The sequence below is a fragment of the Rhipicephalus sanguineus genome, chromosome 4 (assembly GCF_013339695.2).
Source record: "Rhipicephalus sanguineus isolate Rsan-2018 chromosome 4, BIME_Rsan_1.4, whole genome shotgun sequence".
NCBI classification, from domain to species: Eukaryota; Metazoa; Arthropoda; class Arachnida; order Ixodida; family Ixodidae; genus Rhipicephalus; species Rhipicephalus sanguineus.
In genome coordinates, this window is record NC_051179.1 from 200720792 (window position 1) to 200735036 (window position 14245).

At 46.7% G+C, this 14245-nt stretch overlaps 1 protein-coding gene across 2 annotated transcripts in view; it reads right to left on the reverse strand.

The window, feature by feature from the left end:
* Nucleotides 1–1488: 1488 nt before the first annotated feature.
* Nucleotides 1489–14245, reverse strand: part of LOC119391026 (phosphatidylinositol transfer protein alpha isoform) — a 129599-nt gene continuing 116842 nt past the window's right edge. For both annotated transcript variants that reach the window (XM_037658731.2, XM_037658732.2), the window contains one exon: nt 1489–1757. In XM_037658731.2, the coding sequence (XP_037514659.1) occupies nt 1713–1757 (45 nt within the window). In that variant the 3' untranslated portion in view covers nt 1489–1712. The remainder of the gene's footprint in view (nt 1758–14245) is intronic.

Here is a 14245-nt window from a genome sequence, read left to right on the forward strand (position 1 = left end):
GTTGAAGACTGGATAAATCTGTGCTACCCACAGTTCCCATTGCTGTGTCAGCACTGGGCTCGCAACAGACACTGGTGCCACATTACACGAAAGTGCTGGGGCAGTGATCAAGACAAGTATACCTGCGGGAAGACTGAGGTGCATGCCAATCGTATTGATGAAGCAAACAATGCTGGTAACATTTTGCAAACTAGTTTAAGAAATACAGGCAAGTTACGTACAGCCATCATACCGAAGTTTACGGACTTGAATATTGGGGGGGGGGGGGGGGGGGGTGGATATGCAGCGCGATATTGCAATTCAAGATTGGTAGTGTATGCCAACAATGATTCTAAATGCTGTGTTCAATCGGTTTCACTGGATAAAGTTGCAAAGTGCTTTTCTCGCGTTCCAAAATCTGTAAACTTTTGAGGCCAAGTGCAGTCAAATGTAGTGAGAGCAAGCGAGTTTTTTCATCACCCACATTATGCACACACAGCTACGAGGTTTGCACTGGCTACATTAACCAGATCGTACAGGTATGAAATCATAGCTTTTATTCGCAATAGATGCTCTACTCACTTCATACAACCCCCGTTATTTGTCTATGATAGCACGTTTAGGGCTGCAATAGAGCCATTTTTTTTTACATCTCTAAGAGTGGGCACTCGTAACAGTGGTGAGATCTGCTGTGCCACAGTGGCATTGGAATGAAAGCAACCGATTTGGCAGGGTATCACCGGGTAGGTGTTCAAAAAAAAAAAAAAAACCAGCACACATCACTGCTACAGCACAACTTCCATACACAGAAAAGTCTTTTAACCAATGCCAGGCAGGACAGCTCCTATTTGTCCATATCCCAGGGGCTTGGTCTTTGTATAATACGCATCATTGTGCACTAGGAAGCCATTTTGCTTAGCTATAAATAAGAAGACACCAGGGATGTAAGCAACTTAGCTTCACACTTATGGGCAGAGAGGTTCCTGCAACATTATATAGAGAAAAAACAAGAGCTCCTTAGAGAGGCAATGCAAGAGGATGGCACAGTGTGCACAAGGTCATGCGCTGTGCCATCATGAACCAACTCGCTTAGCTCTTGTAAGGAAATGGAGGCTTGGCCCGAAACATGACTGCCACAAATAAATCAGCAGTCTCTGCTTCCCATCATAACAAGAGAACAGAAATGGGTAAGTTGAAGTAGTGCATCGATTGCCTCTGTGAACTGCCAGCGATAGTGCTCACATGTCGTCACATACTGTTTTCGTGCACACTAAGTCGCTACGGAAGATGCGATAGTTCTTCACGGTGTCCAGCGCCACCTTTTTCTTCTCTGGCAGTGGTTGCAAGAAACTCTCTGCCAAGTGTACTAACAGAAGCTGCCCACCAGGGTCACAAGCGCTACCACAACGGTCCCAACAAACTGTCTGATGCAAGCAGGCTGCAAGAGGGACTAGATGGGAGAAGCTGCGCACACACACACACGCAGGACAGGAGGAGCAGGGCAGCTTGTCTCTCGCTTTTTATTGGAGTAGACGACAGCAGGCCCATCGACGACGGCAAAGGAATGTGTCTGGCTGAGGGGGCCCGGGGCGTCCTGGCAAGCCACTGCGGGCACCCAATTTTTTTTTTTATCTCATTTTGCTCGCTTAGTCTCATCTGTCTTCGCTAGAGGTCCTCAACGCGCAAACAACAACAACAACAGTGACTCAAAATGATGAACCAGCAGCGGCTTTTCACTCTTCACCCTTGGTGCCTCGAACTGTGCCTTTCTTGCGTTGCTGCAAGGATCAGAAACACCACCGGTCACAACTGCTGTCAATGCAACCACACCTTAATGGGTCCTTACTTTGAACAGGTCACACAAAGAAGAAAACTATACCGCACCTACTACAGCAGAGCTGTTTGCTCGAGGTTGGCCATGTGTTGTAGATAGAAAATTATCCTCACCACACTCTGGTACAGACGGTCAACCAGAGAAGCCGAAACTGGTAGAGGCAAAAGCCGAGCCAAGCTCTGCTGTGCCTTGCACAACGTTTTTTTTAATGGCCTGTTATCAAACCATTATGATCAGACTGCTCTAAAACCTTCAATTACTGCTCCAATGCTGTCGTCCCTACAGGCTTTGGTCACCACTGGCATCTCCACAGAAACTTTTCGTCTACATTGAAGACTATTAATGCAAGCCTTCCTTTCATATGCGGCCACTGTGGTGGTGTCCCTGAACAAACCTTTTGGCATTTGGTCAACAAGGAACCAACCAAATGTTCACATATGCCGTAAAAGCTCGCTAATTTAGAAAATCGGATAATCCGTATGTGTTCCCTGGACCCGGCCAGCATATGCATTGTTTCATGGCATCAAACTCTCGTTAATTTGGTCACATTTGGCCGCAGGCCAGCTAATTCGGACGATCCTCGGATCAAGCCGAGCGTGAAGCGCCACAAAAGTGCGATGCAAACAAACAAAAACGGCGTTCGCAGACAACCGATGCGAGGTGGCACTGTCCGCATTGCTATCATCATCAGTTATTGACCACGGTTTTGTCCACATGCGGATCCAGCACTCAGCAGCTTGATTTTAACTTGATGCATTGCACATGCAATGTTGCGAAACTCAAACATAGCAGAAGCTACTGAAAATGGGGAACTTTGGAGAAGCTATTGAAGATGGAGAACATACAACTCGTTTGTTACATCATGAAGGACGAACTATCAGTTGCCAACAACGTTGCTTGTTGGGCGAGTTGGAACAAGTCAGTCATAATGGTATTTAGCGCAAACAGCGTGTTTGCGCTAAATATCATTATGACTGATCAATTGCCGGCCATTTTACCTGCAAAAGAACTAACTATGGTCACGGTGGGAATGGCAAGCACCGACCAATCGTTGAAACAAACACACAAATTGACGTTTCGGCCCCGCTACGGGGGCCTTGTTCACAAGGAATGAAAGTTTTTAGGGCATGGGTTATATGGGCTTGATGATGTGACGTAAGCATCGAGTGTATATCGGGGGCAGATTGCCTGAGTTGCGGTTGAGCGTGTTATCGGTCGTCTGAATGTGAGGGGATTTAAGATGAAGCCTAGCTGATTTGTTCTTTTCTTTTCCTATTATCTTCGCGCTATATCCCAGTCGATGTCATGGCTCGTGGACACTGCGTGCTCAGCTAGCGCGTTAGTTGCCACGTGCTTGGTTTTCACGTTATAGCTGTGCTGTTTAATTCTTTTTCCAAAGTCGCCTGTTTCACCGATGTAAACTTGATTACAATCGGCGCAAGGAATTCTGTACACGACGCCCGGGAACTTCTCCTTATCGAGATTGTCTTTCACCGTCCCCACAGCTTGTCTGAGCTTGCGCGTAGGCACGTGAGCGACGTCGACTTCATACCCCCGAAAAATTCGGGACAAACTTTCGCTTATGCCGGGGACGTACGGCACAGGAATCCTTTTTCTCTTCCCCTTGTCATTGTGTTGTTGAGAGTCATTTGGCGTAGGATGAGCTAGGCTCTTTAACAGCTTTCAAGCTGTTACGAGGCCGAGTAGGCGCTGCCACACTGCAGCTGCGAAAAGATTCCTCGGTCACGCAGACCTTCGTGGAACTCCTCGCGAGCGAAGCAGCAGGTTTTCGAGACGGCGTGAAGGGGAGAGTGGAGAGGTGTACAGTCACGTTACGAATTTTCCCTCCACATTCGGTGGTAGCGCCCAGCACTGCCCGGCACCGCAGTGCCCCACCACAGCATGGGTCTCCCCTATGGTTGAGACTTTGGCGACCCCCATCGTCAAGCTGCACGTGTTTTGACGCGCCGGCGTGCAACTGCTGGTGATAACTACACTATACTATACAAGGCTATGCTATGCTAGCGTGCCTGGATAGCCGAGTGGTTAGGGCACTCGCCTTCAGATCGAGGGTACACGGTTTTGAACCCGCCTCGTGAAGAATTTTTCTCTTTCTTTATATCTTTCTTTCTGTCTCTGTAATAGCCGAGTGGTTAGGGCACTCGCCTTCAGATCGAGGGTACACAGTTTCGAACCCGCCTCGTGAAGAATTTTTCTCTTTCTTTATATCTTTCTTTCTGTCTCTGTAATAGCCGAGTGGTTAGGGCACTCGCCTTCAGATCGAGGGTACACAGTTTCGAACCCGCCTCGTGAAGAATTTTTCTCTTTATATCTTTCTTTCTGTCTCTGTAATAGCCGAGTGGTTAGGGCACTCGCCTTCAGATCGAGGGTACACAGTTTCGAACCCGCCTCGTGAAGAATTTTTTCTCTTTCTTTATATCTTTCTTTCTGTCTCTGTAATAGCCGAGTGGTTAGGGCACTCGCCTTCAGATCGAGGGTACACAGTTTCGAACCCGCCTCGTGAAGAATTTTTCTCTTTCTTTATATCTTTCTTTCTGTCTCTGTAATAGCCGAGTGGTTAGGGCACTCGCCTTCAGATCGAGGGTACACAGTTTCGAACCCGCCTCGTGAAGAATTTTTCTCTTTATATCTTTCTTTCTGTCTCTGTAATAGCCGAGTGGTTAGGGCACTCGCCTTCAGATCGAGGGTACACAGTTTCGAACCCGCCTCGTGAAGAATTTTTCTCTTTCTTTATATCTTTCTTTCTGTCTCTGTAATAGCCGAGTGGTTAGGGCACTCGCCTTCAGATCGAGGGTACACAGTTTCGAACCCGCCTCGTGAAGAATTTTTCTCTTTCTTTATATCTTTCTTTCTGTCTCTGTAATAGCCGAGTGGTTAGGGCACTCGCCTTCAGATCGAGGGTACACAGTTTCGAACCCGCCTCGTGAAGAATTTTTCTCTTTCTTTATATCTTTCTTTCTGTCTCTAATAGCCGAGTGGTTAGGGCACTCGCCTTCAGATCGAGGGTACACAGTTTCGAACCCGCCTCGTGAAGAATTTTTCTCTTTCTTTATATCTTTCTTTCTGTCTCTGTAATAGCCGAGTGGTTAGGGCATTCGCCTTCAGATCGAGGGTACACAGTTTCGAACCCGCCTCGTGAAGAATTTTTCTCTTTCTTTATATCTTTCTTTCTGTCTCTGTAATAGCCGAGTGGTTAGGGCACTCGCCTTCAGATCGAGGGTACACAGTTTCGAACCCGCCTCGTGAAGAATTTTTCTCTTTCTTTATATCTTTCTTTCTGTCTCTAATAGCCGAGTGGTTAGGGCACTCGCCTTCAGATCGAGGGTACAGAGTTTCGAACCCGCCTCGTGAAGAATTTTTCTCTTTCTTTATATCTTTCTTTCTGTCTCTAATAGCCGAGTGGTTAGGGCACTCGCCTTCTGATCGAGGGTACACAGTTTCGAACCCGCCTCGTGAAGAATTTTTCTCTTTCTTTATATCTTTCTTTCTGTCTCTGTAATAGCCGAGTGGTTAGGGCACTCGCCTTCAAATCGAGGGTACACAGTTTCGAACCCGCCTCGTGAAGAATTTTTCTCTTTCTTTATATCTTTCTTTCTGTCTCTAATAGCCGAGTGGTTAGGGCACTCGCCTTCAGATCGAGGGTACACAGTTTCGAACCCGCCTCGTGAAGAATTTTTCTCTTTCTTTATATCTTTCTTTCTGTCTCTAATAGCCGAGTGGTTAGGGCACTCGCCTTCAGATCGAGGGTACACAGTTTCGAACCCGCCTCGTGAAGAATTTTTCTCTTTATATCTTTCTTTCTGTCTCTGTAATAGCCGAGTGGTTAGGGCACTCGCCTTCAGATCGAGGGTACACAGTTTCGAACCCGCCTCGTGAAGAATTTTTCTCTTTATATCTTTCTTTCTGTCTCTAATAGCCGAGTGGTTAGGGCACTCGCCTTCAGATCGAGGGTACACAGTTTCGAACCCGCCTCGTGAAGAATTTTTCTCTTTATATCTTTCTGTCTCTGTAATAGCCGAGTGGTTAGGGCACTCGCCTTCAGATCGAGGGTACACAGTTTCAAACCCGCCTCGTGAAGAATTTTTCTCTTTCTTTATATCTTTCTTTCTGTCTCTGTAATAGCCGAGTGGTTAGGGCACTCGCCTTCAGATCGAGGGTACACAGTTTCGAACCCGCCTCGTGAAGAATTTTTCTCTTTGTTTATATCTTTCTTTCTGTCTCTGTACTGGTTATATCACCCATCAGGGTTATTACAGGCCACGCCATAGCAGTGCCCACACACCGCCATGATGATGATAGTTTTCAGGCACACATTTCGCACAGAGCTAGAACAGCTTCGCCGTTAAAATTACTTCAAGGACCATGAAAGCATCGCTTAATTCGGCAAGCTGCCATAATCCACTCTCGACACCTCTGCTCCTCGCACTGCTTCCACTGGAAACAGTAGAACTTGACGGGCAGTTTTTGGCTCTTCGTCATTTGTAAAATTTCTGTTCCCAATGCAGCAGCATTGCATGCCTGCTTTCCAGGACGATAAAGAAGCGGTAGCCACAGTGAGGAAAATTAGAGATCAAAAGCCCCGAGGAGCATGTCTTCTGCCCATGCAATGGGAAAACCAAGCAAGCACGACCGCTCCAAGTGACTGGAGGTTCGGTCTTCCTCCAATGGGGCGGCGGATGGCGTTGCGCAATGCTGAGCATGGGAGGCCTGTATGGGAGGGGTGAAGAGCACGTTTCGGGCTAATTAACACACGGGAGTCTGGTGCCGTGGTCGCATTGAGAACCAAGTCGCAGGATGATGAAATGTGCAGATTTTACACTGCTCTTATGCAAAATAAGTACAGGATTTATGCACTCATCAAGAAAATAAAAGTGTATTGATGTAACAGACATTTCTTTATTGTTTTCTTGATACTTTAGATAATTCGGCATTCAGTTAATTCAGACATCTTTTCCAGTCCCGCGAAATCCAAATTAACGAGCTTTTACTGTATATGCCAATTTTGTTCAACCAGGTTTGCCTTAAGAGAAGCCTGCAAGATTTATAGATTTTAATTATATATACAATTTCCCAAATGCCTGCCAACTTATGCAAAGTCAAACACCCACAGTTTCACTTGAGGCCTTTTAATCGGCCATATATGGCGTGCTCCAGTGAGGCTGCAGAAATCTGCTTACTGAACATTTAGTGGTCTTTTCCATCACCAATTCATGCATTGTTATGCCAAACCTAAACTCAGTCCCTATAACGAGGATGTGATTGTACAAAGAGCATTTCACAGACAAGGCATGCCATATATGAAAGGAAGATGGCAGCCACTAAAAAATTATCCCTCACGCCTTCTCAAATTTGTTACCTATAACTCATTACTCATTAACTATCACTATTACTAAGTTTTATTTATTTCTTGAATGGCCCTTGTTTGCTAATTAACTATAAATGCCAGTGCTATTAATTACTTATAAGCTGGAATATTATCATATTGACAGGCTTGTGGATACATGTTTGTTTTGAAAGTGACTATAGACAACTCGGCAACATTGATCAAGTCGCATGGGTAGTTAATGAGCCGGCACTACATGGAATGAGCATAATGGGAAGCCCATTTAAAAGCTCAACTGAAGGATGGCATGCTATCAAAATTCAGTATTATGCCATAGTCCCTCAATGCTTTTTTACTGGTCACGAAACTTCGGGCCAAGTTTGGTATAGGGACAGAACCTCCCGCCAGGGGACGTTACTGCAGACAAGGGGGCTTTCATCGCGGCCACTTAAACAGCATTTTCGGTGCGTCAAGAGGTTTCCGTGGCGGAGACTCGCTCTGGTGGCTTCACGGACAAATTTCCGATGGTTTTTATGCACTGATCACCGATCACGTATAGGCAGCGTACTCGTACCTGCACGTAGCAGCCATAAATATCTGTTCGGTTGCGGCAGTGTTCTATTCCTTTCTATCGCGGCGAAATCGGCGTGCAGCTAAGCCCTGCACGATGATTTAGCAAATACTGCTTGGTCATGCCTTTTTGACACGTTTTATTTTACTTGAGGCTGTAGCCGACGTCAGCGGAAGAACCGCGACCAACATTGCCAGTATACACCGCCGTACGTACGACGGGCGTGAATCCCGCCTCTTCACCGAAAAACGTACTGAGGCGCGCAACGTACGCGATGATACTTTCTCCCGGCGATTTATCCATGCTTTGAAAAAAGACTTAGCTTAAATTGCTCTGAATATACAAGACCGAATTAAACGTTACCTTAGGGTACATATCCGTGCGCCACCGACGCTCGGCGTAGGAAATACCACGTTAGAGAAAGAAATTGTAGATTGCCCATGCATCACTAAGTTCTGTCTCGGGCAGACTGCACGTACGAAACTCTGAAGTGAATATCACAACAATATTGTAATAATACGAGCGAAAACCCTGATAACGCTCTTTTACCCGCCTCGGTGGCTAAGCAGCTAAGGTGTGCTGCTAAACATGCTTGGTGAAGCGCTCGCATTCCAGGGAGATGAGGCACATAAACATGTGTACTTAGATTTACAGGCACATTGAAGAGCCACATGAGGTAGCTTTTTTTTCTTGCAAAATGTCTAAGGGCCCTCGCGCTCTGCGAAGTGCCAAGCGATTGTATACTGTATTTTCCCAGCCACGCTCTACAGCAGCTTCTCTCAGTTGGACGAAAGTTGAACAGGGGTCTTGTCCAGCCATTTGATCAACAGGAAATATTCAATCCTTTTAGAACCTTATCAAAAGGTGAAAGCCAGTGGGCTTCATCTATTCTATATATTCATAACAAACAGCAAATTGCTGGCTATAAGCATTTTATTTTGAAAACAGAAACTGAAGGCAAACAGTGAAGAACTTAGCAGCACAAAAAACTGTCAAAGTCTTAAACTATAGAGTAAGGTTTAAGTTCAGCAGATATATTATCGAGGATACGCAAACTAGGCAGAGAACACTATCAGGTAAACAGCACACACACTGTAAAATGCTCATGCAGGTAACACTACAAAGCTCGTAAAGATGACAGATGTAATGAAAAATACATTTGAGTGTTTACGAATACAGAAGCTAGAAGACGGGCCTCATTAACATGAATGCCCACCAAACAATGTCATTGCTATTATGGAAGCACGGCTCACGGCTTTCGGGGTCGCTGGGGAATGCAAACAACGATGCTTTTTCATCGGTTCCGCTATAGCCAGAACGACAGTGCAGCACACAGCATGTCTTTTTATCGTTTGTGAAACTGCCGCTAACTGTTTGTCGCATACGAAAACGGTCACAGGCACACACAGCACCGCACACACGCGATAAAACGACGCAAACAAGGCGAACACAGCACGCCGTCTTCTGCATCGTTCGTCACGCTGCCACTAACTATTCATCACGTTTGAATACGATAAGACGCACAGAAAGCACCGCACACATGCGATACAGCACGACGCACAAAAACAAACACACCATGCCCTCGCCTCGCTGACTGCTTCGACGAGTGCCGCGGGTGCCTCCCTATAGAGTCACTGGAAAATCAGAGTACCGCAAAGGTAGGCTGCACGCGGGCAACATTGGGCGGCGGCGGCCATTTCCCTTCCAGACCGTCCGGCGTGTCGCTAGCATGTGTTGAGAAGTGATCGATCTTTTCGCCTCGGTGCCGTGTTACGCTCAGCGGAATGGCATTATGTGTGTGTGTGTTTATTCAAGAGGATATTAGAAGTGATTTCGAGTCATCGACAGTTATGGATCGACTGCGCGGTTAGCTGTGTAACTAATGAAATGTGCGGCGAATGCTGCCATGTGCTCGCGAACTCGCTTCATGGCTTCATCGGTCACTTTTCGTGTCACACTCGGGTGTGTTCGCTAGGCCCGGAGCTGAAAACATAGTTGCATTAGCGCAGTGACATTGTGCGAGATGCCATTTACTTCGACATTTGGTGAATCTTGACTGTTTGCGCTAGCTTTGCAGTCGGTGTTCAGGTTCACTGCACTCGAGAACGTTATCGAACAACATCGAGAACATTCAACATTGCGTCCTTCGACTGATCGCTGACACATACCTTGCTTGCGCACCATGCTTGCTGTTCAACTGGTTCTTATGTGTAATAGAAGTTGTGTGTGTACGGTAATTGGAAGTTGTGCGCGACGTATTTATGTCTTGATTCGGAACGCCAGCAGCCAAACGCATGGGCGAATCGGCGTGCGGTAGGTAAGGTGCGTCTTATCTTGCGATACGTAGAAAATAGGTCAGCGAAAACTATTGACATCACTACCTAATTGTTTCATTTACTATTTCTTTTGTCCTTAATATTCCCAACGTTGCAGTGCATTTGCAAATATGTGGCGGTGTTCCGACAAACAGTCTTTTTTTTTTTTTGCGCATAAACAGCTGGGGTTCGGTTTCTGCGTTGCTGCACTTTTTTTTCATAATGCACTGTCATTAAAACTTCTTCGGCATGGTGCTTTATGTTCTGTTCATCAGAAATAGCACATCCGGGAAATTTTTAAAGCTTCTGCAACACAGTACGTATACAGTAGAACCCCGCTGTTACGTTCCTCACTGGTGCGTTTTCCCGGCTGTTACGTCGTTTTCCGCCGGTCCCGGCATAGCTCCCATAGGATACAATGTATTGGGAACCCCGCTGTTACGTCGTAACTGTCGGACCGTTCCCGTATGATACGTCGCGAAGTGCGCTCGGAGCCGACCGAGTGACTACCGAAGAGAGTGGCCATGGTGCATTTTCACGCAGCTTGGCCTGGTTTTACCGTAATATTAGCCGCATGAGAGGCGCAAGCAACAGGATCTTTCAATTGATGCAAACAAAAGCATGGCCTTCGAGATTCGTGTTGCAAAGATGGCGTCTATGACGTAATTGCTCGCGAAAGCAAGGCCTTCGAGATCGGCATTTACTATTGACAAAAGCACAGCCTTTGAGATTTGTATTGCACAAACATGGCGTCTATGACGTAATTGCTTGCGAAAGCAAGGCCTTCGAGATTGGCATTCACTTCTGCCATCACGTTGGCATAGACTCATCATCATCGTTATTTGTCGGAGGACGGGAGGAGTTCGAGCGGTTCGAGCTGGTTGGAGCTCGCATGGTCGTGCGCGTGGTTCGCGGTCGGCCTCTCAGCGCTGGTCGTGATTGCGTGTGCTTAGTTCTTTCATGCTTACAGCTGTTGGTGTTAAAAAGATCACATACGTTGATTACATTTCTGTGGATGAGGCCATCCCCAGCTCCGCGTTTCTATCCATCGATCGCCGCTGAGCGCGCCAATTTTCGTGCTGCTCGTAAGCATTGAAATAAAATTCTGTACCACTAAATATTTTGTCGTTTTTCCTGTTTTTCGGCTCTTACGTTTCCCGTCTCTTACGTTTATTTCTTACGGTCCCTTCAAAAACGTATCAGCGGGGTTCTACTGTATATACATACATAGGGCTCGCATAAAATGGACTCGCGCAATATGTGGGATCTGCTTTTAAAGACGATAGTCTTTCTTGGGGAACCTAAACGCAGAAATTTTGGTCTGTCTTTCTGTTTGTCGGCACGTCACTCGATTCAGCCACTCGGCCAAAGTTGAACCACTTGCCCAAGGTCCAGCTATCTTGAACGGCTGACTAGGTTCATACTTGTGTACATTGTTGATCAAAAAACAAACATTACGCATATCTGAGGCGCAACATCACTAGGTAAGTATTAGGTGGTGTGTTCCTTTAATAGAAAATACATAGATACGTAATTCTAGAGACCCTATAGTTTATTAAGCTGCGCTGAAAATGCGACTGCGCTGAAACTTGCCTTTCTCCGTGCCCTCTGCACGAGCTCATTGTTGTGTTTCGGTTTCGGTTCAGTATTGCACTGTACGAATGCCATGGGGCGCCGCTCTGGCATTCCTGTTTTACTCAGGCGACGTGTAAATAAAACAGTGTGTGGAGAGTACTCGTTGAGTGCGGATGTTTCTTCTGCTTCGGTGCTTCGCGCCAAACCGCGTGTTCGGGCTGGCTGGCATCCCCGCCGGTCGCGTTGGTCACAACCGGTCTTCGCCTGCTGATGCGCCGGGACTACCAGCCCGCAACACAGCACTCATGTTTCCCGACGTATTGCCAGATGGCGTCCATATCTCACGCAGCGCCTCTTCTATCGTCTTTAGACGACATTTGCAGCGAAGCCCGCAGATACGCGGCCATTTTTTTTTTTTTTTTGCTGTGGCCATTTCTCACCCACTAAACAGTATTTTGGGGTACGCTCGGCGCAATGCAGCATTAGCAACATTTTTTTGGCAACTTATTTAAAAATGCGATAATAACATTGCCTTATACCAAGTTTATCAACAGAGGTCCACGCTTCTGTTTTGCGCAATGGCAAATGATCATGCCACAATTGCCTTCAAGGTATACCAGTAAACAGTTATTATTTTAATAAATCTTCAATTTCACTCTCGTGCGTGACACGCTTATAACTCGAATAGCATACGTAATCCGTTCAACAGATCGAGATATAAACAGCCGAGCAAATAGCAAGGTATATATTGTTTTCAAAATCGCTGACCATAGCGAACCGAAAAGGTGAAGTATCCTGTCGCATGTGATCTTTTCCAGCAAAGTTTGTGTAGTTCACTGTAGAAATGTGTGTTCTTCGAGGGGGGCGAATTCATTCCGACCAACTACAGTAAAAGCTCGTTAATTCGACTCTCGTTAATTCGGAAAATCGGTTAATTCGGACACGTCATCTGGTCCCTGTAAATATACGCATCACTCTATGAGACTGGGCGCTCGTTATTTCGGACAGATTTGACCGCAAATCGGATAATTCGGCGACTTTCGGGCCGCTGGCGAGGCTCGAAAACGAAAAAAGAACAATTCGGAACAAAAGTGAAGCTCAAACGCAGCATCGCCATGGACATCAATTATCGACTTGGCTTGGATTGAGACTGGTTGAACGCCTTTTTTTCGCGTGTGGGTTTTGTTGCTTTGTTCCCGTTGGTGTGCTGCATCGTTGATCGCCGATTTATCGAGGAACGTTTCAGTACGGCTCCTTTAGCTTCATCGTTGCTGGTGCTTTTGTGCTGACTTCTCGTGCGACCGCACTCTCCGCCGATGGCAACGCCGGCGAAGCGGCCCAAGTACGAGGCCAAGGACTTCACCACCAAAGTAGAAATTTTGCGTGCTCTGAATAACGGGCTCTCCCGACGAGAAGTGATGAAGAGTGATGAAAGGGGATCCTTCAATCGGCGGCAAGAAGCAAGGAACGAGTAACCGTACTTTTAATCCCCCAACGTGACGGGAACAGAGCGCTTGCCGCTTCTCGTTATCGGGAAGGTTCAAAAGCCACGCTGCTTTAAGAACATCAACAATCTTCCCGTGGATTACCGTGCCAACCGAAAAGCGTGGATGACGGGTGAAACTTTTGCGGTACTGCAGACATCATGCGAGCTGCTGAGCACCTTGAAGGGCTCAGAAAAATTGTGTCCGCGCGAATTTCTGCTCGAAAACAGACAAGCATCCGCGATTACTTTAAGTAAAGGTATGTTGAAAAAACTCGTGCATTTATTGTTTTTATTTCGGCCATTCGATAATTCGGACATTCGGTTAATTCGGACATTTTTTCCGGTCCCTAGAAATCCGAATTAACGAGCTTTTACTGTATATATGCAGTCACGTAGAACGGCGCTCTTTGACATGAATTTTTCCCACACGGCATGCAAAAATTAATGAGATTCTCAGAGTATCTCACCAGTAACGTTCGATTGCTGGTGAGCTACTCTCTAGAATCTGCATGCAGTGGCGTAGCCAGGGGGTGGCACACCGGGGCCCGTGCTCCCTCCCCGCCCCCCAATTTTTTTCCCGTGGTATACATAGCACGAAATGCCACTCGACCACATCTGCCTGCTAGGCCCCCACTTCAGATCAAGGAGGTGCCCCCCCACCTCCCGAAAAAATTTCTTACGCCCCTGTCTGCAAGGCGCGTTTAAAATTGCGACAAAGTACTTCTAGAGACCGTGGTACTGCTAAATGTCCGGCCACGCTCTGCATTGAACGCGCCTGCACGCAAAGCGCTTGGAAGGGATATGGCGGCGAGAGGTCACGTGATGCGAGTAAGCCAATCGCGTCGGCGGCGGCGCGCGGAAAGCAGATGCGATACTCTGAAATTTTTCCAGTGACTCTACCTCCCTAACACTGGTGGCGCCGCCCCGCGGTCAAAGTTGGCGACACACAAAGCTCTCCCATAGAGTGACGGGGAAGTTTCGTGACCAGTAAAAGTATTGAGGGACTATGATTATGCTGAGGTATTTTAGCTTTAACATGCATGCTTGTTTTTTGTGGTGACCATATCTGACCACCTAGAAGTCACCTGCTATCGCTCACCACATGCTGTGCCTGAATGTTTCCAAATGTCCTAAGAATGTA